The 23,753-nt window shown below is 34.2% G+C and overlaps 2 protein-coding genes across 3 annotated transcripts; both read left to right on the top strand.

Annotated features, from left to right (window-relative positions):
• The first annotated feature begins 3,280 nt into the window (after nt 1-3,280).
• LOC111790815 (uncharacterized) lies at nt 3,281-14,522 on the top strand. 2 transcript variants are annotated; one of them, XM_087122409.1, is made up of 10 exons: nt 3,281-3,690; nt 5,773-5,842; nt 7,464-7,588; nt 7,964-8,072; nt 8,168-8,243; nt 8,334-8,389; nt 9,504-9,611; nt 12,687-12,836; nt 13,538-13,708; nt 13,851-14,522. In XM_087122409.1, the coding sequence occupies exons 1-10, from the start codon at nt 3,464-3,466 to the stop codon at nt 14,082-14,084; spliced, it is 1,326 nt and encodes a 441-aa protein (XP_086978535.1). In that variant the 5' UTR covers nt 3,281-3,463; the 3' UTR covers nt 14,085-14,522. The 2 variants fall into 2 exon arrangements, with proteins under 2 accessions (XP_086978535.1, XP_023527647.2); XM_023671879.2 differs by having other exon boundaries at nt 3,282-3,690; nt 8,180-8,243.
• A 1,989-nt stretch (nt 14,523-16,511) lies between these two features.
• Nucleotides 16,512-22,600, top strand: LOC111789759 (NADH dehydrogenase [ubiquinone] 1 alpha subcomplex subunit 2). Its single transcript, XM_023670438.2, has 3 exons — nt 16,512-16,678; nt 16,794-16,900; nt 22,183-22,600. The coding sequence occupies exons 1-3, from the start codon at nt 16,593-16,595 to the stop codon at nt 22,275-22,277; spliced, it is 288 nt and encodes a 95-aa protein (XP_023526206.2). The 5' UTR covers nt 16,512-16,592; the 3' UTR covers nt 22,278-22,600.
• Nucleotides 22,601-23,753: the final 1,153 nt, after the last annotated feature.

The raw sequence follows: 23,753 nt of genomic DNA, 5'->3' as shown, positions 1-23,753 counted from the left end.
AACGACTGTTTGATAATGATCAATCTCAAGACGTAAAGTAGAACTAGGCTTACACAAGTGGAATAATAGAAATTACCAACCCAATTCCTCTAAGGGTGGGAGAAGTGACAGACTTGACGGCGGAGGAGAATGCAAGTCCTCCCAATAGAGAGGTAGAACGTCTGCTCTCTAGAAGAGAGTGGAAGTGATAGAAGAGTCATTGGAACGTGATCTTATGTATGTCGATGCCTTGGTTAACCATAGAATGGCCAAGAACACTATTATTACTTTGAAGCTACCCACAACTTCATGATGGAATCGGAGTAAAATGCTTGAATATCATTTGTCATCGAGACATAAGACGGATGAAAGCCGTCAATTCGACAGTCCTACCTGTCTTAAGAGTTGCAAAGAGAACTATGATCAAGCTGAGGACTTGGACTGGACAAATGACTTTGTGATTTTTAAGATGGATGACTTGGACATCGTGTTAGGCATGGGTTTCATATTCAAACACAAAGTCATTCTCATGCCCCTAGTGAAATGCTTAGTAGTAATGGGATCCAAGCGAACAATCGTTCAGATCACTCCAACAGAAACCTTGCAGTTACTATGGGAAGAATTTATCCCCACTTGAAGAGATACATCACGAGATTGATTCTATATCAGGGGCGAGATTTCCCACCACAGATGTGTGTCATATGAATCAACTTGATCTAGCTGAATTCCACAAACAACTAAATGATTTGTTGAAAGTCGGGTTCATTAAACTCGCAAAGACTCTTGTCAATGATCAAATGCTAGGGAGAGACCCCAAACCAATACTTCAGTTGGAAGTCGGGTTCATGAAACTCGCAAAGACTCTTGTCAATGATCAAATGCTAGGGAGAGACCCCAAACCAATACCTCAGTTGGATTGAGGAGACAAATTGATATGAAACTCTTGGGATTTGATTTAACAATGTAATAGCTCAAGCCCACTGCTAACAAATATTGTCTTCTTTGGGCTTTCCTTTAAAGGGTCCTCTCAAGATTTTCAAAACACGTCTAATTAGGAGAGGTTTCCACACCCTTATAAGGAATGTTTCATTCCCCTCTCCAATCAATGTGGGATCTCATAAACAACATTATTGACAAACAATACCTTTAGATCTAAATTATCCAAGAACCCAAGATTTACATTACTTTGTTAATCGAATATCTCAAGGCAATAACACTTGTTTGAGATTCGAGTTACTCCACAAAGAAGATTGATCCTATCAAACTTGAATGATTCTAAACATGCAACCTAAACTATATAAAATTGCAACTTGAATGATTCTAAACATGCAACCTAAACTATATAAAATTGCAACGAAACTTAGCATTTGGCTAAAAGAAAGCACAAATGCTTTTTATGCTCTCTTTACTACATTTTCCAAGTCCATTTTACAAAAACAACTTACCTGACTTCATATAGCCTCAAAATAAAACTCTTCACCTTCCATGAGACATTTAAAGATTTGTAAGCTAATACTTTAGGACCATAATTAGTCACTATGTAAATGTAACAAAAAATACGTTAATAAAACACCATAAATACATCATAATTTTGTAATCATATAAGAATAAATGAAACGTCACTTGAAGTATCTTGAAGCCCTTGTTGCATAAATGAAGCTTGATTTTCTTGATGTGAAATTAATTGCAACTTGAGTTCAAATTTAATAAAACTTGACTTCACTTAATGTAACTTGACTTCATATTGTGGTAGTTTGAACAAGATTCTTCACAACTTCTTTCAAGTTTATATTGTATGATTGAGATGCATTGGTTCATATCACAAACCTTTGAAGTAACTCATGTTTACTCAAAAAGACCGTTCAGATGGATGAAGAGAAGGGTCGGTTGAAAGCGATGACTACTACAATTCCAAAATGGAGAAAGAGTTTTGATCAAGCTAAGGTTGGATCAAATCCAGTATCAAATAAGCAGAAACAAATGATTGATGCAAAAATATTATGGACCAGTCGAAGTCATTCAAAAGGTCGAGAAGACATCGTATAGGATCCAATTGTTCCCATGGATGTGGACTATCCTTGTTGTCAACGTCAGTAACTTAAAACGTTAGTATCTCGACTAGGAAGACACCAAGCACAAGGAGGTGGTACAACCTCCTTCCATGAAGAAGAATTCCACCGCAAAAAAAGTAAGATAGACTCTAACAGAGAAGATACAAAGAGTCGACGAGCCAAGAAGTGATTTTCAACAATTCCTGACAAATTGGAAGAGACTCTTCAATACTTAGATTATTTGGAAGCACGTAGAGAGACATAAAGTCAGCTTCATCCTACATCGCCAACGTCAACCAATTGAGTGGTTAAGGATGTCACAATCATGCTTGTCCAAGGTGTGCTGCCTGTGATCGCATGTCGGATGTCTCAATCATGTTTGTTAAGGATGTGTTGTCCACGGCCGCATGCCCGTTCCAAACCCCCTTTATTTGCTTCCATGTGTAGTTAGGTCTTTACTATTCTTGTCGTGTCAATACGGGGATGTGTATGATCGTTCACCAAAATTATGTCTATACCCGCTAGGGCTAAAATGTCTTAAAATGTATTATAGGGGATGTGATTGGTTGTCAATTCTTCTTACCCGAGTTATATGTTATTAAAGATGTGGTTGTTGCTTATTCGTTTTAGCCTGTAACATTGTTTTCTTTCAAATTGTTTTCAACGCATTTTCTCTCTCACGTTTTCTCCAATATTTCTCTCAGACGTGACCCAAGGCTTGACCACATGTCAAGATTCTTTACGAAGTTTGACTTTCACACGATTGACTTGTTAATTGGGTTAGAACAAATGTCAAATAATCATTGTCGCAATGTCACAAGAGTGCGATTGTGACACTACGTGGTCACATAGAAAGGTCGTCCATGCGCGCCAATCCACATCATTGTTCCTGAAATGAAACTTCAAAAATATGGTCATGATAATTAATCTTTTTAAATACTAGTTTATATAATATAATTTATATTCAAACCTAAAATTATAGGATAAAAAGGACAAAAAAGAGTACAACTCAACTCCTTTATAAAAATAAAATAGAGTAGTTGGCTACATGTTTCATGAAAAAATATTTAAGGAAAAAAAAAACATTTATTACATGTTACAGCGTGGTTAGACAGGTAGATAAACTCTAAAAATATTAATATCCCAACTAGTTTTTTTTTTTTTTTTTTTTTTCTTCCTAAAATAAATAATTATTTTATTTTATTATTTTTATTTTGTGAGCGAACGTCTAGAGTCTTCCGACTGTTTGACCAAAATTGGAAGAACCCAACAGCTGTTGCGTAGGGAACTCTTATTCGTCAGCATAACTTAGAATGCGATTTCAATGAAAAATGCATTTCTATGGAAACTATCATCTGATCAGATTCAGCATCCGAATTGGCCAATAAATCTGAACCCGAGGCTAAACGATCCTGAATCCAGGAAGATACGCGATGGCCAGTTTGCTGAAGCCAACGCATATGTATTGGCATCCCCATCCCGTACTCCATCAATCACAAAGATTTCACACCTTCAAGCGCCCCATACCTCTAATTGGACGTCAATCACGCCATCAATTCATTCGAAGCAGCCGAATCAAGTGCAGTTATGAAGACTCTGGCGATGAACAACCACCTCGTTCTACTTCCACCGCTTTGCAACTCTACTCCGATATCGAGAGGTTTTTTTTACCTTTCGTACATTTTTTCTCCGTTGCGGCTTGATTTTTTTTTTTTTTTTTTCTTTTTGTTGCTATTTCCATGATTGTAATCAATCGGCCTGGTGAATATGTTGCGCGTTATAATTGTTTTCTTGAGTTAACTCTTGCTAGTTCAACGTTTTCCCGTACTTTCCTTTCTCATTCTTACTTTAATTCATCCAAAAAGTGTGTGTATCGATACGGTTGACCCTTCTTTAATCGAGTCTTCTTTAGAAATGCATAAAAGTGCAAAAGAGAGAACGTGGACTTCGAGAGAGTTGGGATAAGCTCAGGATAGCGAAATATGAGGCTCCTGACTAGGGAGTAGCTAACTTCGGCCAGTAATGACCAGGCTAGCATGTCTTGGACATCGTATCGGATACTATTAGCACAATCGATATGAGTTAAACAGTAGTTGCACAAAGTCAATATAGATCCAACATTTGTCAAGCACGGATTGAATTCTTGTTGAATGCACTAAATAGACACATAATAATATAGGACCAAAAAAATTTGAGACCGAAACACATCAAACTCATTTTGTAAGTATATAAATACATAAACTTGTTGAAGTGTAAATTTTAATAAACCTGTCCTTGCCATCGATGTCCTGAATTTTTAAATATGATATATCACTGTGTCCATATTGTGTTGTACCGTGTCTCGTATTTGTATGGAATGTGTCCATGCTTCTTAGGCACCAACTAAAAATTTCCTATAAAGCTCAAAGAGTGAGCAAAAGAGCAAGAGATGAATATGTGATCGATTGAAACATATCAGTAGTGAGGAGATAACAGAAGCCAATTATTTATTTTTTTAAAAACAAAGTCCCTCTATTCTAAACGGAGCTTAGATCTAGTTTAGTAGCAATTGCGACACTGAATGATCCCAACTATACTTGAACCTTGTAAGATTTGCCAAAAAAATAATCTCGAAGAGAATGATTGAGCCTTAAGCTACCTGGCTTGAAATACATTTACTATCATATTTATTGACTTGATGCCATAGGTCATTAGTATAGTTATAGTTTGAGACAAGTGCATGATAGCTGTTTGATTGTGACCTGTATTGCATGAACATAGCAACAAACTGTTGGGTCTCCAGTAGTAAGTGTACTAAAAGAAATGTGTAAAAGGTGGGGGGGACTTAGATTGGTAGCAAAATGTTAATTAGCTTTTGTGGGCCCGACTTTTAATTTGCTGTGATGTTGCGGTATTGAGAAAAGTCATTGGGAGGGTATAAATAAGAGTTAGCATCATAGGAAGGGCATTTTTTTTATTCAATAGGATCTGATAGTGGGTGAGAGGATAACTCTGCTTCTTCCTCGTTTGCGTCCCTTGTTCATAAATGATAGTTCCATTATCTTGGCATCTTAGTAGGTTTTCAATCAAGCAGAATGTCAATCAAGTTTTGCTAGTTGTAGGTTTTTGGCCCAGAAGTTCTGTGCGTTCTGTGTGGGTGCGACCACATTTTGGATTCTTTGGTTGGAGCATGTTACTTATTTCATGGCTTTGTGGACCCTCAAGCTCAAGTGTTTTGTAATTATTTTGTTCAGTTTTGTTGCAATTGGAAAGCTTTTTATAATCTCATTGCTTGGTGTACATCTTTCTCTTGTACTTTTCAACATCTTTGCAGGAAGCTCCTTTTTTCTTGTTAATCTAGACAGGCAAATATAATTCCTTTGCTCCAATTTATATATATATGAAGCAACGAGTGAACCTATTAACGTAGGAGACCAAATGCATATAAGAAATGTTCAATTAGAAAATATGAATTACATTTTACATCCTATTGAATCCATCACTAGTTGAATGGATGCTTATATGAAGTAAATGGAATCTATGTATATATTTATACCTGTATAAAGCACCGAGTGAACTACCTAACAAGGAGATCAAATGCATATAAGAAATGTTCAATTAGATAACATGAATTACATTTTACATCCCATCATTCATCCATCACTAGTTGAATGGATACTTGTATGAAGTAAATGGAATCCTTATTTTCAAAGTTTGTGCTCTTGCTTACCGTTGCTAAGCAAAAAAATTGCTCATTTTACAGATTACTAACTGAGACAGTTAGACAATCGCAAGATGCCTGGGGTGGTTTAAGAGACTGGACAGAAGTTGAGGTGATCTACAATTACCATATTTGTTTTTATTGATTTTTATGTTTTACTGGCTGTCATTTGCTTTCCATACATGTATTGGTACATATAATCCATGGCAAATATACATTTTCCAATACTTTTAGTACCTTGCATCTACATTTATGAAATGAACCCTAATTGGGAATTTCTTGATGTTCGTCAAAGCATGTGATTTAATCTCTGGCCTCAAAATAAACATTAGAAAATCTACCATGGTGGCATCAATCTCAATTTGGATAAAGAAGAAGATTTGAATCATCACGAGGTTGTCCCTTAACAAGCTTAAGTTTTACCTATCTGGGCCTTCCCCTTGGAGGATGTCCTAGAAATATAAGCTTTCAAGATCCTGTTGTGCAAAAAATTACCTTCGATACTTGGCAAATGGAATAGTTGTTGCTCAAAGGCTTAATCTTATACGAATGGTCTTTCTGAACATCCCCACCTATTACCATCTTGTTTTTGCAACTCCTCGAAAAACTTGTGCAATGATTTGCAGAATCGTCTGTAACTTTTTTTGGGAGGCCCTAACGAAAAAGGGGCTTGCATCTTGGCAACTAGAAGATTGTAACTTCCCCAACCTTACATGGCGGCTTGGTTTATTATTAACCAGGATAGAAATGGAGTCTCCTCTCTAAATGGATTTAGAAATTCCATGGAGCTCCCTACCAGACCTTGGAAAATGAGATGCTAAATGTCACCTTTGCTGGGGTTCCATCGTCCTTTGTCTTGTAGGACCTTCTTTCGGTGTTTGGTTAATCCCTCTCCCTTGAGTGGTTCTGTCTTTACCTTATTGTGAAAGGTGGAAGTTTTTTTGAAGGTTAAGTTCCTCATATGGTAGGTCATTCACAACAGAGTTAACACCTTTTATTGAATTTCATGGAAATTGCCTAGCTTGATAGGCTGCTGTGTTTTCTCTATAAGAAGGTAGGAAGGATCTAAAATCATATTCTTTGAAGCTATGATTTTGCACAATAGTCGGGAGTTGCCTTTTCAAGGTGTTTGCCCTAGTCTTTGCCATGCCTAGAGGATCTAGAGAGATCATTGAAGCATTCCTTCTTCACCCATCCTTTTGTGAGAAGGAGAGGTTCTATGGGAGTTGAATTGTGTATAGTTTTGTGAGATCTTTGACATGAGAGGAATGGTAGAACCTTTAGATAGCTTGAGAGGACCTCGAGTTATGTTTTGTCCTCCATAAGGTTCCATGCTTCTCTGTAGGCATCAGTAGTAAAGTCTTTTATAATTATCCTTTAGGCCTTATCTTACTTCATTCAAGCCCCCTTTTTTTCTTTAGCTTGGCTCCTTTTTTTTTTTTTTTGGGGGGGGGGGGGGGGGGGGGGGGGGGGGGGGGGGGGGGGGGGTGGGGCTTTTGCTTTGTTTATGTAGGTCCTTGTATTCTTTCATTTTTTCTTTTTCTCAATGAAAGTTTGATTGTTCATTTAAGAAAATGGAATTAAAGTTTGTATCAAGATTCAAGATGAAGAACCAGTGGGAACAACATTTTTCAGCATTTCTTTATATCAGCTGATAGAATCTATGAAATAGTATTTAATGTTTCCCCTTCGCCCAAATTCTTAAGAAGTTAATCTGCGTTGCTAAATTTCAGGGAGCATGGGTTCTTAAACCACGAAACTCAACCCCAAAATATGTTGTACATTTTGTTGGTGGAATTTTTGTTGGAGCTGCACCTCAGCTTACATATCGCTTGTTTTTGGAGCGCCTTTCAGAGAAGTGAGGCTTTTAGTTCTACTCTCTTTATCAATTCATTATTGTTTTTTAATCTAATATTTCAATAGGTCATATATATTTTCTATACTTGAATTGTGATGGAAGTGGAACCAGTATCTGTCTTCCCGAGTGTTTTATTCCTTTAAGTGGCACCAGACTTTTTTATCATGCTTCCTTCATAGTCCTTTGATCTGTTAAACTTGTTCTTAAAATGGTTATCAAATTTCATAGTAGTTGTTGAAATCAGGTTCATGGGATCTCACTGTACCATGTTTAATTGTTTAATGAGATTTAAATTCATGATTTTCAGATCTTTGTAGACTTTATACTTATTAATGAGAAATGAAGAAGATTTGACCAAACAACATTATGAATCAGGGGTATTTTCATCATTGCAACACCCTATGCCAGTGGATTTGACTATTTCTCAATTGCGGATGAAGTGCAGTTTAAATTTGATAGGTGCCATCGGGCATTTCTCGAATCAGTGAGTTTTATGTTTCTCTCTCTTTCTCTCTCTTTTTGTGATGAGAAGCATTCTCTTTTCCATTTGTTCCTAAAATCTTGAAGGAAGTTGATTAGTTAATCGTACAGGTACGAGATCTTCCCATTTTTGGTATTGGCCATTCTCTGGGATCTGTCATCCACCTTTTGATTGGTATCATAACATCTCTTCATGTCATGTCAGGAACTGATTTGGTTTGCAGCCAATCAAATGGGATAGATTGCTAACTTATCTGTTCATCAGGATCAAGATATGCTGTTGAAAGAAGTGGAAATGTACTAATGGCATTCAATAACAAGGTATTTTTCATATACATGAATTTGGAGTTTCAAGTATACGACTGGATAAAGCTAAGTGAAATTCTGATTTGCTGGCTTATGTATTTATTATCTCGAAAATATAGATATAGTTTCTTCTTCTGGAACTAGTGTTTAGGCAAGCACACTAAAGGGGCCTGATTTTTTTTTGTAGAACCTAAGCACGTGGGCAAGTGCATGCTTAAGACGTGAAATACAATGCACGTTGTGTCGAATATTTCAATAATTAAATTTTATAGCTGATAAAACTGAACCTTACATTGAGAGGAGAAGTATGCTCGCTGATCATATTTAGAAATACGATGATAACTTTGATAATAAAGTAACTAAACTCATAGCAATAACGTTATAAAAGCTTAGACTACTGATTATTATTAAGTCATGAGGTGTTTGGTTGAATGAATTAAAGAAATGCACAAGTGTTTAAAAAATATTCCTTGATACAATCTGTTTCCGGATGGCAACTCATTTCTTGTCTAATTTGAAGTTTTGGCAACTTTTTATCTCTTCTCTATTCCTTTTTGTTCTTCATTCAAGAAGTTTATTTCTTAATCGAAAAATGAAAAGAAAAGAAAGAGCCTTAGTATCAGTGATTAGTAGTGTCCAGGCGTCTAGAATGAGCAATGGATGGTTAAATGAATTAATAAAACAAGTTTATGATAATATAATTTTTTATGTTGATTATTTGTAATGTAATACTACTTTCAATTGTTAGTATTTACTTTTTATACTATTATTAATGTTTTTAGGATGATTTTATTAAATATTAGATAACTATCCGGTTTAATGTGCAAATGGTGGAAAGGAATGTGTTTTCCTTACCCTTAAATATTATCTATCCATTTGAAATGGTGGAAATATAATCTTTTAGTAAATCCAACTTGCAAGCCACCCTGGACTGCCATTATTCTTCCCCTTTGAATGGAATTTTTTAATGGTTCCTCTCTTTGTCTCTGCTTTTTTCTTTTTGCCTTTTTTCCTCCTACAGGAAAACAGCTATGATACTCTACTACTCTACTCATATATTGTGATGTTTCTTTGCCTGTGTCACCCTCTTTATGTTTTAGAGAATTGACAGAAAGTTCTCTATTCACAGGAGGCAAGCTCCGCAGTTCCTTTATTCTCCCCGGTGTTTGTTCCAATGGCTCAGAGCATGGGGCCTCTCTTATCACAAATTGCATCATCACCGACGTTTCGTCTAGGGGTGAGATTTCTCATCTTTTACGTTCTTAGTGATTAATGTGCATCGTCTCTTCAAAGCTTGAGAGTTTCCAAAAGTAGTTTTGAAGTGCTTATCATTCTGAATTTCGTAGCTATATTTTATAGTGGGGTAAATACAATAGTAATTTTTAATTATGCAGTGGTTGTAGCATCTACTAACATGAGTTGATGTTTTCATGGTTCACCACTCTTGTCCTGTCGGTCTGTATCTACTTTCTGGGTATAATTCCACAGGCTTCGAGAAAAAAAAGAACAAAATTGTACTTATCCACGTGGTGCCTTTAAGACTGTAAAAGCATCACATGCTCAATCTATACGTGCAGAGCAGGAGCTCTAAAATGAATTCAGGACTCTAAAAATCATATAAGATTCGAGTTTATGATTACTAGTTAATATTGATATTTATGAGAAAAAAATAGTTATGATTTTATTGAGGTATATATACACACACATATATAATTAATTAATTGATTGATTGATTGAATAATTAATTTTATTGAGATTTTAAGTTTTTAACCTATAATATATTTTTTAGTTTTTACTTTTGAACTTGGATTTTTATGAGAAAAAGAAATTATTATTTTAATAAATCAGAATGATAATATTTGATTATTAATTAAAATATATTTTATCTATTTGATATTTCTTCTTATAAACATCATCGAGGTTTTTATTTGCTCATTTTATTTAATTTTTTTTATGAACATCTGATGATAAGAAGACAATTTTGACCAATAATGATATTAAATTTAAAAATATATTATTGGTTCAAACTCAAGATCATGTTCACCTTTATTTATGTTATTTTTTTGCATATTTGATCAAATATTCTTTGAACTTCACTATCCAGGACTTTAAAACATACGTGCAATGATTTTGTGTGAACTTTTCATCTTGGTTTCTTTGTATATGCATGTGATGCAATGATTTATTATTTCATGCATATTTTTTTGTGTTTATTATTATTATTTTTTGTTATGTTCCATTTTTAGAATTATATACACTTACGATCTCGGGTGTATAATAATTCCTCACTATCTTGAAATCCTAGCTTGTTTTATTTATTTATTTTTATTCACTTTTCGTTGAATTTGATTCGTAAGTTATGGATCGGGTCTAATAGGTTTCTGTTGGATAAAAAATGCAACTTTTATTCTGTGCAGTGTGCACATATATAAATATTTGTTTGGGACACTTGTAGATTTAGCAAAATATTGATAAGATATCGCAAATCGAGCAACCACTTTAGCTTTTGCCAATATAGAAAAAAAATTGCCTAGCTTAAACCAAGTTTGAATAAAGTTTGTAATACCCTAAAACTAGCGACATGAGTTTCAAAACGTGTATTTTAGGTATATCGAAAGTATATTTGTGTATCAAAAGCATGTATATCTTTTGTGTTTACAATTCATTTACGTGCATTTTACGCATAATATTGGTCTATCAACATTTATTTCATATCCATTCTAGTAGTAACTTAAGTATATCATTTGTGTATTTGCACTTAATTAACACGCATTTCAGGCATAACGTTAATTAAGGTGCATTTTAGGTATAACATTGATATATCAACCTTCATTTAACATGCATTTTGATAGTAAATCAAGTGTATCATTAATTTAACATGCATTTAAGCATCAGAATGGTGTATCAGTTAGACGAACACGACTCTCCACAATGGTATGATATTGTCCACTTTGAGCATAAGCTCTCATGGCTTTGCTTTGGGCTTCCCAAAAGGCCTCATACCAATGGAGTTAGCATTCCTCACTTATAAACCCATGATCATTCCCTAAATTAGTCGATGTGGGACTTCCATCATCCAACACCTCCCCTCGAACAAAGTGCGCCTCCCCTTAATCGAGGCTCGACTCCTTTGGAGTCTTAGTCATTTTTGACTGCCTTCGAGGAGGGGCTTGACTCCTTTTCTTTAGGAGTTCTTTGTTCGATATTTGAGGATTTGAGGATTTACCAATTTATTGGCACGACTAAGTTTAGGGCATGGCTCTGATACCATGTTAGACGAACACGACTCTCCACAATGGTATGATATTGTCCACTTTGAGCATAAGCTCTCATGGCTTTGCTTTGGGCTTCCCCAAAAGGCCTCATACCAATGGAGTTAGCATTCCTCACTTATAAACCCATGATCATTCCCTAAATTAGTCGATGTGGGACTTCCATCATCCAACAGTATCAACATTCCTTTAACATGCATTTTTGTTATAAATTAGGTATATTATTTGTGTATCATTATTCATTTAATATGCATCTTAGCTGTAAATTGGGCATATCATTGGTGTACCATTATATATTAAACATGCATTTTGGTAGTAAATCAAATATATCATTTGCATATATGAAAATAAGAAGGGTAAAATTAGAATTAAAAAAAAAAACAAAACAGAATTCTGGTTTCAAATATTTTGCTATATTTGCAAAATTCAAAAACTTTTGCTAGATTTGCAAATATACTAAATATTTTGCTTCCAGTTACAAATTCCCTATTTGTTTATACGAAAATTGTGGTGTATTATCTGTTATCTACCATAGGTTTTCTAGCTACTTGAGAACTTAAACCTAATGCTTTGGGTGGATACTGCTTTCTGATAGACAATCGGACTATATGGATTTCTGCTTTTTTGTCTTCTATTTTGCTTCTCATTTCCCTTGTAGAAGTGTGGTAGTTGTATCGAGATTCTAGAATCTTGTGATTTTAGCAGCTGCCAAATCTTATTAGAACCGAGTTTGGAAAAAAAATGTTTTCTAAATCATATCAAGTACCTTTAGAAAAATTAATAATCTAAAATGTGTTTAATATAACTTTTAGAGTGATTTTAGATAGTAAAGCTCGTAAGGAATGCAAGATATAAAAACAGGTTTATTAACAATGTTTTAAGAAAAAAGCTTAAACTAGAAGGTGCGCCAACCACACCTTAAAAGTCCTAAATTTCTATACTTCAAAGTGGTAACTTTTTAAGCTCTATGAAAGAGCCGGGACTTGAGTTTAAAGTTTAATCTCAATAGTAGTTCTATTTTTGTTTCTATGCATCTGCAGGCAGAGATGACTATGAAACAATTACAAAATCTTAGCCCTCCAATAATGAAGCAAGCTCTTCCTTTAGTTGAGCAGCTGCCTCCCCTGTACATGGACCTTGTGAGGGGAAGAGAAGATTTTACACCAAAGCCGGAGGAAACTCGACGACTTGTATGTCCATATTAACAAAAAATTATTTATGCGTATTGTTTGATTCTATATTTTTCTTCTTTAGTGGGGGTGGCTCTATCAGCACACGAGTATTTTGTTTGGCTGGATTTTATATTTTACAACGGGTTCGAAGTCTTTTATGGGTGTGTGCTTTTACATAGTTGAATTTTGGGCAATTAAATATTTGAGTTTGTACCTTAAATTTGAAAAGGGCCCTGATATGAGCACTCGTTTAAGAACCGAATTGGATGGACATGAAATAAAAATTGCACAATTATGCTTACCTAAGTACAAGAGTAAATAATGAATTTTATTTCTTTTTTCTTAAAAAAAAAAAAAACTATTACCACTTGCTGAGATTGCCTATGTTCTCTAGATGGCAGCTGACTACCTGCATGAAATTATTTTAGGAATTCTTGAAGGATATATCTTACTGCTTCCTATTTGCCTCACTGCGTATGAAAATTGTTTGGGGTGTAGGGCTTTCAGGAATTGAATGTTACGCCATTATTTTTGTGTGTAGCGATTCTTGTTCTTCTTGCGAGTCAGTGACCAAGTGTAAATTGGTTGCAAGGTTTTTAGGATGAATGAATGGTATACCTGCTGTGCCTGTGATCTGCACTTCACAATTAGTGCAGAAGACATTCTTATACTTCAGTTATAGGTTTGCATTTACTTGTTCTTGTGGAATGCTTGATCAGGTAAAGTCATACTATGGCATCTCCCGAAATCTCCTCATAAAGTTCAAGGATGATATGATAGATGAAACTCTGATGCTAGCTCAGTTACTTAGCTCAGAAGCTGCAATTAGTTCGATGCTGGACATGTCAACCCGGTCGTTGCCTGGCAATCATGGGCTACCCTTGCAGCAGGTCCTCCCCCTCTCCCCATTTCATCATATATGAATATTGCTATTATCATTTCCAAGAAGATTAGAGATGACAGGACTGGGAGCTGAGTTTAGCGTTTTCATTACATATTTGAAAACTGAAGAGTTTTTCCCCTTATTTACAGGCCCTTCCGGACATACCACCAGCAATGGCGGACGCAGTGAACAGAGGTAGCGAGCTCTTTACCAATCTAGCTGTCGGAACGCCATGGGAGACTGTTGCAAAAGAAGTGGGAAACACATTAGGCGTAGACTCAAAAGTCCTCCGGGCTGAAGCATCCAAGGATCTAGACCTGCTTGTGGAAGTGGTAACATCTTGGATGTCCTCAAACATGGGTCCGAATCTCTTGAGGCCGTAAATGATGTCATGGGCGTACACAACACATACAGTTTGCCACCATCCCATATAATTCAGTTGATGTGTATAATATACTGATACTGCGATGATTATTCCGAATTGGTCACCCCCTTCAGTTATGGTTCTTATCTGAATGCAAGATTGTCCCGACTGGCCGCCATACACGCGCAACAGCATCATCATGTCATGGCATCTGTGTGGACTCATTTTGCTTCTTTGCATATTGTTCTGTTTCAAGTAGACTCGCAATTGCTGTAATTATAAATTCTTCCAATGCTTTCTTGGGGTCTCTATATATTGAAATATTATTCACAGGAAGGAAGGTTGTATATCAATAATAGAAAAAACGTCCGACTTCATATTTGTAAATTTACTGATTTCCCCTTATGTAATCACTTCATTAATTTGTAGAAAAAATAGAATCTGAATTTAAGCTTAAGTGTCTAGAATCTGGTTTTAGTATATATTTCTCAATTTAAGCTTAATTTCTCATATTATGCAGGAAATTGAAGATCGTTAATTAGGGGTAGTTTGGTAAATTCTTCTTTCACATTTCCTATGTTTTTTTTTTTCCCTTCCATTTGGAGAAGCAGAAGTGTTTTATAATTGATATTTGTTTTATGTTTTACAATTTTAGAATTTGAAAGGTTGGAAATAACAAAACTAAGTTTCTTATTCATGTTCCTAGTGTCCTCCAAAATGTAAGTTAATGTATTATTTTATAATTCTTGACTTATAAAATGCATAATAAATATTTTTAAATAAGTATCATAAAAATTGGAATATTTTATAGTTCATGTAAAAAAAAAAATCACATTTTTAATTAAAATTTTTAGATTAAAAAAAAAAGAAATTATTACAAATTATATTTGTTTCTCCTTTTTATAAACAAAAAAACAGAACAAGAAACAATTATTAAATGTGGTTCTTGTTTACTGTATTATAAAAGAGGAAACAAGATAAAAGTGTATTCTTAAAATAAAAATATTTTAATATGTACTAAGCTAGATAAAGTAAGGTCCATAGAATGGTAATCTAGTCCTACTTACAGGTAGCATGAGGGATTGTAGGTAGAGTATGGGTAAGTATTAGTGAGATTATGTGCAAGCGGGCACTCTTAGTTATCTATGTGATTTAACTGATAAACTCCCAAGAGGGCTATTAAGGGAAAGCTAGACGTGTTTAAGAGGTTAATAAGAGCTAATTATGATTTCCATTAACCAAGCTACCCTAATAAGCCCTAGTAAAAAATGCATAGAGAATGAATGTTTTGGTGTAAACTAGAGTAGAACACGGAGGCTAAGAGGAGGACGATGGTTAGCCTCTTAAGTTTAGCATGACTCGTACAGCTAAACAAGTTTTACTTGTAGTATGTAACCAAGATTGAAAAACCTAGTTAACTTTATGAATAACTCATATTTAGCCTTACAGCCTTACAATACGTAAGCAAGTTTTACGAAAAAATTATTTTTTTATTGGATCATAAACAAGTTGCTTACGGAATATACTTATATATTTACTTGTTTTATGCAATTTCAATTGTTAATGATGGCGCGAGAGAACAAGATAGCTACGTTTGAGTTTTTTTTTTTTCTCTAAAATATATTGAAAATGGATTTTGAAGAATGTAAAAAATACTATATGTACTTACATGTTTTTTTTGCTATTAAGACTTTAATGAGATTATACCCTTCCACTCGAATCTTTTACCTCTTGGTCTTTAGGTTGACTACAAATTAAAAATTATTATTTCTACCAGTCACAAATATTCTATAAATGATTTATGGCTACATAATTTAAAATAGTTTTATTGTTTTCTAAATTTTATAATGTTAAAACTAAATATAATGGTTCTTTTGATTTGAATTTAATTCCTCAAAATATCACACTTGATCTTAAAGTTTGAATTTAATTTTTAATTGATAGGTAGGTGATATAACAAGGACGTAATTAAAATAGGTTAAAAATAAATTAAAACTAATAAATTAGATATTAGATTTTGAAATCAAATAATTTCAAGACCTTAAAAATTGAAACCAAATTCAAATTTTAGATTGACAATTTGTATTTATCATTATTTATTTATTTGTAATTTAACACATATTTAAGCGTGATGTTTCAATCGTACAATCTCTTAAAAAAGTATAAATATCTTAATCGTCGAGCTAGGTTCATATTCACATGCTTTGACTATTTTATTTAAAGTTTAGTATCCCGCCAAAATGTGATAGCTTTTAGTCCATGTTTAATTAGTTAAGGTATAAATTTACTAGAAATATAAATAATTTACTTTATAAAGTTGATTTAAAAAAAAAAAAAAAAAAAAAAAAACTCATAGGTAAGAATAGGAATGAGATTCGAACCCTGCGTTATAATTTCTTGACCACCGAACTGATTGCAATAAGACCGTAAAAATAACAAAAATTCCGTCGCTACTTGGCGTTGGCGTAGCCTCGATAGGCAATTCATCTGAGGTAGAGTGACTTCACGAACAGCGAGAGACGGAGAAATGGCCTGGAGAGGACAGCTATCCAAGAATTTGAAGGAGCTTCGGATCTTGCTCTGCCAAACCTCTCCTTCAAGCGCCCCCGCTAGGTATTCCGTTTCTCTTCTCTTTTACGCTTTACGATCCCTTCTAAAACCACATATCCTGCTCCTCCCCTAGCTTCTTTTCGGAGATTGTTGATTAATGGAGCTTTGGTTCTCACAGGGCATTTGTGGAAAAGAATTACAAAGAACTCAAGACTTTGAATCCCAAATTTCCAATATTGATCCGGGAATGCAGTGGAGTCGAGCCGCAATTGTGGGCAAGATATGGTACTTTAATCTCCTCTACCTCCCAAATGATTTCATGTCCTTTTATTTTCTTCCCTTTAGGTTTCGAGTTTCTTTCGAGCTTTGCGGTTTTATTTTCTCCACATTCTTTTCATGAAGTCAATGATATGGCCGACTTGATTGATAAGCGCGATTAGCTATGTCAAATACTCTGCTGGGTAGTCTTTCCTTTGCATCGATTATTACTTTCGTTGTCTATTTGTGATGGAAGGTACTCTTTCCATGGTAGATAGTCAGGTCGTAGTATTTTGAATGCTCCATTACCAGGGATATAGTAATACCCATCTAATCGAATTCGTTCTGGGTTGATTTTGTCAAGCTTTGCAATTTTCTTTTACATTGTTCTGTGAACTGTGAAATTTGACTGGTCCTATGGTTTCTCAAGTAAAATAAAAACCAACTTGTCCTGATATAGAATCTGCTCCTACGCTGACATCTTCGTTTTACCTTCTAAATGAAGGAGAAATTAGTAGCCACTGGAGTTTTACTGTGTCCCATTTTCACTTAACTAGCATTCACCCTCGAAAGAAAATATATTGTTAGGATAAGCTGTTTTTACTTTTGGTTATGGTTGGTGGCTGATCTTTCAGGAGAGACACTCATGAGTAGTAATGGTATAAACTTTTAGCTTCTTACAAATGCAAGGAGGGATTCATTTATTTGTTAACTTTTTTTTTTTTCATTTTTTCTTGTCTTTGGCTTTCAAAAATTTTAATTGCATATGTGACAGATAACATTGTGGTAACATAAGACGTTTTCATATTAAGTGATGAGATTTAGTTCTTCACATCAATGTTTTCTAAACTATTCTTATCAAGATATATGATGAGGAATCATGAAACTATTCAGATTCAAGTTCTTTGACCAACATTTGTGTAGACTGCAGTGTATTTACACTAAAAAAATTTGTCTAATGATGAATAGTAGTATTATTATCCTTTTGGTGGTAATGGAACCTTAAGCATAAATTTGTCTTAAATATCATTGTAATTCCTTATTCAAGTTCATTTTGTACATTTCACTATTTTATTGATGGGATAATAAGTTATATAAGTTGTTATGTGGCCTCGGACTAATTATGGAAAAATGTTCATTGGACATTATCCGGAACATTAATAGAATGTTGAAACTTGATATTTACATTCCAATTTTTTCTTTCCATGAAATCATTGGTCTGCAACTTTACTTTTGTATGAACGTTGCGTCATGATTTCTTCTTCTTTTTTTTTTTTTTTTTTTTCTTCTATGAGAAACAAGTAACCTTCATTTCATTGATATGCAGAGAGAGAAGTAAGGCTATAGTCCCGAAAAGTGGGGAGAATTTACACTAAGTGAGAGCAATGTAAGCAAAGTGTTAGGAAAAAAAAAAAAAAAAAAAAAAGAGACGAAATATGTAGCTTTTTCCTTGAAGATACGTCAATTTTGCTTGAGGCATGTTAACCAAAGGAGGATTTTGTTGAAACAGTCCCATATGACCTCTTGTTCCTTGCTGAAGAGATGCCCATGATGAGCATCTCTAAAAGAGTCATTGAAACCAAGCGAAAGAAATGAAACATTATTCAAAGGCTTACAGAAATAAAAACATTAAAAAAAAAAAAAAAAACAGCTCCACAAGGAGTCCAACACTAATTAAAAAATTTCTCCAATCGAAAAGAACAAAGCCTGATCGATAATTACAAAAAAGCAGAGACTAAAATCCACGAGTAGGTATTAAAATGAAAAATCTCCCAAATCTCATTTGCCGATCACTTCACACTCCTAAAAGACCTACTATTCTTCTCAAGCAAAAGCCCCTAAAACACTGTAAAAATTCACACCTGCCATAAAACTCGGCCTTTATCCTGAAAGGGAGATTCAAAGGGTCTCTTCAATCAAAGAAAAACAACCTCTGTTACAAACCCAACAAATCCCGATGATGCTCCCAAACTACCAAAGTGCACTTACAGTCAACCAAATAATGATCCAAACTTTCCTATGCTTGATGACAACAAGAGCACCATTGCAAGCCCAACACAAAAGAGGAGTGCTTCTGAACACAACCTAAGTTGTTAACTTTCTAATGAAGAACCTCCCACACAAAGAATTTGACCTTTTGGGATTCTTTAACGTTTCAAAGAGAGGAGAAAGCCAAAGCTCTTGGAGGGGGAGAAGGGCCACATAGCAAGTGGAAAAATAAAAATGAACCAGGAGAGAAATCCCATGAAGGATTGGAGGACAAAAAGCCAATACCCCTGTTCCTTCAACTCACCAAAGAGTCGCCTATTAGCAAATAGGGCCACTCCATTAATAGCTTCCCTATTCGCCAAAGTGTGGTTGAACCCAAAGATCCAAAAGAAGAAAACAAAGGGGAATCTAGAGAGGGAGGACAAAGGCCACATAATGCAACCTTTTGTATAAATGATGGTACAAGCGAGGAAACACAAGCAAAGAGGTTTATTGTAAATAATTTTGAATAATTTTGAACCATCAACTAAAGTTGATTTCGTAGGAGTAAGATGAATTGTGTTACTGACAGTGAGAGTTATTGTACAATAACTAGTTATTTTTGTTGATAGTTGTTGTTAGTCAATTTGCTTGTTGATTAGTTGGTTGTTTATGTGCTCTAGTGTATTAAGTGGCGACTGCTGTATAACAATATAAAAGATGTGGCCCCATCACGATCTTAATTGAACAAGCTCTATTCTATAGGTTGTTCTATAGGCTGTGCAACTGTGCCCTCGAGTTCTTAGGAAAAGGTATTAAGTCTTTGTAATACTACCTTTATTATATAGAAAAAAAATTTCTCAAGTCTTTTCTGACATTAGCCTGGGCCAACAATTTCCACCCATAGAGTTCGAGAAAACTTGTTAATGAAAATTTTAGGAATGACTTTTTTTTTATAATGTACCTGGTAGCAAAATGTACAGTTAACTTCAGGAGGCTACTCAAAAAGAGATTGAAACATTCATCAATCTTGATCCACAAAACTTTAGAGATTCTCTCAGTGAATTGAATTTTCCCCGCAAGATCATAATCTTCACTGTCAAATTATCGTGAATCATTGGATTGTTCTGACGTGGTGGACTTGAAACAACTAATGTCTTATGTAATTTGCTAGAAATAAATAACATGGACTCAAGAATGAGAGTTTTCGAAGGTTATGAAATTTATATATCATACTTCGTAAAAGAAAAAGAAGTTGTGTCATTCTATGTGATTAAGATTCTTATTGGAAACTTGTTGCAAGTTAGCTTATTTCTTTTTCTTTTATTTTTTTGCTTCCAATGCTAATAGAGTGCTTTGTTCTCTTCTTATTGGAAACTTGTTGCAAGTTAGCTTATTTCTTTTTCTTTTATTTTTTTGCTTCCAATGCTAATAGAGTGCTTTGTTCTCTCTCCTTTTTTTTTTTTCCCCATCTCCTCACTAAGAACTACAACTATCAAAGTATGAAGCCTTATCCATTCTTTTTATCAAGAGATCAAGGATGTTGTTAATGTTTGCCTTGAAAGTTCGACTCACTTGAAATGTCATAGACAACCTTGACATTGTGTTGAAGTTCATTTGCCACAGTTTGGGCAGTTATATGGAAGTAGTTAAATTTTATAGATTTTGACATCTCAAAGTGGTAAAGTGGTGAATCTAGGTACTAAAGGGAAACTGAACTTTTTAATTTCATTATTTCAAGTTTAGTTCTCGAATTTTAAAAAGTATCTAAACGGTCGTGAACTTTCAATTTTCAGTCTAAAATTTTGTATCTAATATGCCATTGACTTATTAAAAAAATTGACAGTGTTACTAATATATTACATATAAATTTGAATTTTACATCTACTAGAATTCTAAACTTTCAATTTAGTGTTTAGTAAGTTGTGAATTTTTAAATCGAATATGTGAAAGATCTATTTGACACAAAATTGAAATTTTAGGGATTTGTTGGATACAAAATTAAAAGTTTAAGGACTTATTAGAAATTCTTTAAAGTTAAGAGACTAAATAAGGATGAACTTAAAAAATGAGAACTTGGATACTTATTAAGTTGTACTTATTAAGGTTGTCAAACATTTATTAAAAGTTTTTTATGATTATTTTGATGAGGAACATGATTGGGGAATATGGATAGATAATACAGAAAAACTCTTTGAACCTGGATATCCTTGGATATGCTATTTTGATGAGGAACATGATTGGGGAATATGGATAGATAATAAAGAAAAACTCTTCGAACCTGGATATCCTTGGATATGCTAAAACTAATTGAACCATGGGGCGGAAAAGGTGAAAGTAAAACTGAAAACCATGGGGCAGCAAAGGTAAAAGTAAAACCAAAAATCATGGTAGGCGGAATAGATAGGCGATGAAAAAATCATGGTGGGGGAATTGTAGATATTGGGATTTTACCTTCATTTTATCAGGAGTGTTAATGATTATCAGTAGCTCCTAAATAATAGTTTTGAGTTTCTTTTGATATCTATTTTCATCTTTCCATGCGTATTCGCATAAGTTTTGGGTCAAGGATTCCAGAATCCTTTCTGACACTTTCAAAGAGACTTGCTGTCAAATGAACAGAGTCATAAAGCGACAACCACTTGTCTTCCACAAGCCTAAGCATGGATTTAACAAGGTTATCCAGAAGAGAAATTTATTTTTGGACTTCCAAATCATTAAGGCTTGTTCGAAGTTTAGGTTCCAAGAAGATTTGTTGGAATTACAAACTTATTCGAAGGCATTCAAAACAACATAATTCAATAAAAAATGGCAGACAGAGCTATATCTGAGGGTCTTCTCTAGATCTGGTGTTTGTTCAATACGTTTCATACTAGTCTCTTTAAGAAAATACCTCTTTCATTTCGAAAGTGGCTTTCTAAGGGGCCTTTATTGGTTTTGATGGCTGCTTGAGTGGACCTCCAAACACGTTTGGAAACTCCATATTGTTTTTGCTAATTATCAATCCATTCATAAAGCTGGTGATAATGGGGATTGGAATTATCTTGATGCTGTTCTGAGAATGAAAGATTTTGGTTCAAGGTGAAGGTCATGGATTTACACTTCCACAAACAATTGTAGATATTATCATTTGAAAATCGGTGGTGGAGGACATGCTTTCTTTGCTCCTTCAACTATTTGGTTTGTTGCATATCATAGGACAATTGGTGAATGCTAATGTCATAAGATTAGATATTGTTTGTTTGAAAGATAGATCATGCACCGAAATTTAAAGGATATTTATGTTCGTGTTTGGTTAATGCAACTGATTATTTTTCCTTTTTTTCTTTTTGATTTGACAGACATGGGCATTGAAAGGGTTGCTCGTCTAGAGGGTTTGAGCGAGGCACAGATCTTGAAGGCACTTGAAGACCTAGTCAAAGTTGGGGCATCCTGAAGGAGTAATCTGCTGTGCTTTTGTACTGCAACAGACGTCAATAAATGCACGAGTGGAACGTTTGTTGAGATGCTTTTGTGTTTACATTCTGTTCGCTCAGCTCTTTTGAGATTATTGCTCAAATATTCATCTTCAGAAATCATGTTTCTGGTACGTATGTCTATTTGTCTATATGGAGAGTTATTGCCATAATGGTGATAATGAGTTCCACATTTTCCTCAAACAATTGGTCACAATAATTTCATAGAATTGGATACGTTCTATTTTTAGATGGAATGGATCTAAACTGCTTATTTCTATCGGAAATTTTCATCTTCATTCAAGTATCTTTTTTTATTAGATGTTCAGTTTTCATTGTTGATGATATATATCTTTTTATGTACGCAAATTTAAATTAGCTTTCAATTAGGTGTTCGTTACTTTTCTATTTAAAAAATTGTAAAGATGGTAGGACGAGGCATAATTGAAAGCGAATTGAACATGGAGCATTCATTTTTGGCTAATTAATTATTTGCTCTTAGTTTTTGTTGGGATTAGTGATTTGTTAGTTGAAAAATCTCTAGTGAGATTTTTGAAGATTTGTGGAGAAGAAAATGAAGAAATGCTATGATTCATAGTATTCTAAACGTAGAAAATTAGAACTTAGAATTTCCATTTGATTTATTGCTACTTACACCTTCGTATTTTCTTCCAGTTACACCTTATATAGATGGTCAAGTCCCAACATGTCCTTTTCCATGCTATAATAACTTTATTTGAATCTTTCTTTTTTCATTTACAATTATTAGGTGTCCTTTGTCTTCTATTTTTATAGGCTTTAAAATATGGATAGATTTAGACATATCTTGATTTGATTTGATTTAAGATGTATGATATAGTTTTGGAGGTGGTGAGGCTTAATGTGTCTTTATCAAGTTTGATCACCATTTTTCTATTTGTAATTATGATATTATATGATTTTGTTGTATGTCCATATCATTGTTTCATTAAATTTAATGGAAGTTTATCCAATAAATAAAACTCTATTTTGACCTCATCTCATCTCTTAATATGTTTGAGGAAAATGTATACTTTGTATTTGTATACTTAATCATCCTTCAAGTAAGAGATGATCTGATTAACTCAAAATCAAACCACATATTCCTCAAACTTTTGTACAAAATCATCTTAGTTATATCAATGATGTTTAGTAAAGAGCAATTACTTAAAGATATCAAAGCCCCCTTTGAACAAACTATGAACTGAACTCCTCATAAAACAAACCTAATCGAACCCTCACGCAAGAAGACATGCCTAGTGTTACGGTCCTACTTTTTCAACCGCGCGGCGTCGTGATCGTGATATGCTCACGACCAGTCTTAAGGGGAATTAAGCCTCATAGGCTTTGTGGCTTTGTCGGACCTTAAGTGAGGTTTGTCTTCGCTAATCGAACATCACTTGTGTGGAATCCAAGCTTGTTCGACCACAGACGCTGCT

This window comes from Cucurbita pepo, chromosome 3, assembly GCF_057944985.1.
Source record: "Cucurbita pepo subsp. pepo isolate OVF chromosome 3, ASM5794498v1, whole genome shotgun sequence".
NCBI classification, from domain to species: domain Eukaryota; kingdom Viridiplantae; phylum Streptophyta; class Magnoliopsida; order Cucurbitales; family Cucurbitaceae; genus Cucurbita; species Cucurbita pepo.
Note: the sequence above shows the minus strand (reverse complement) of the source record. Positions and strands in the feature narration are given on the sequence as shown.

Coding starts and splice junctions, on each gene's coding strand:
- LOC111790815 (XM_087122409.1), top strand. CDS start 3,464: ATGGCCAGTTTGCTGAAGCCAACGCATATGTATTGGCATCCCCATCCC. Junction 8,244..8,333: donor TGTCATCCACCTTTTGATTG/GTATCATAACAT, acceptor TCTGTTCATCAG/GATCAAGATATGCTGTTGAA. Junction 13,709..13,850: donor ATGGGCTACCCTTGCAGCAG/GTCCTCCCCCTC, acceptor CCTTATTTACAG/GCCCTTCCGGACATACCACC.
- LOC111789759 (XM_023670438.2), top strand. CDS start 16,593: ATGGCCTGGAGAGGACAGCTATCCAAGAATTTGAAGGAGCTTCGGATC. Junction 16,679..16,793: donor CCTTCAAGCGCCCCCGCTAG/GTATTCCGTTTC, acceptor TGGTTCTCACAG/GGCATTTGTGGAAAAGAATT. Junction 16,901..22,182: donor GCAATTGTGGGCAAGATATG/GTACTTTAATCT, acceptor TTGATTTGACAG/ACATGGGCATTGAAAGGGTT.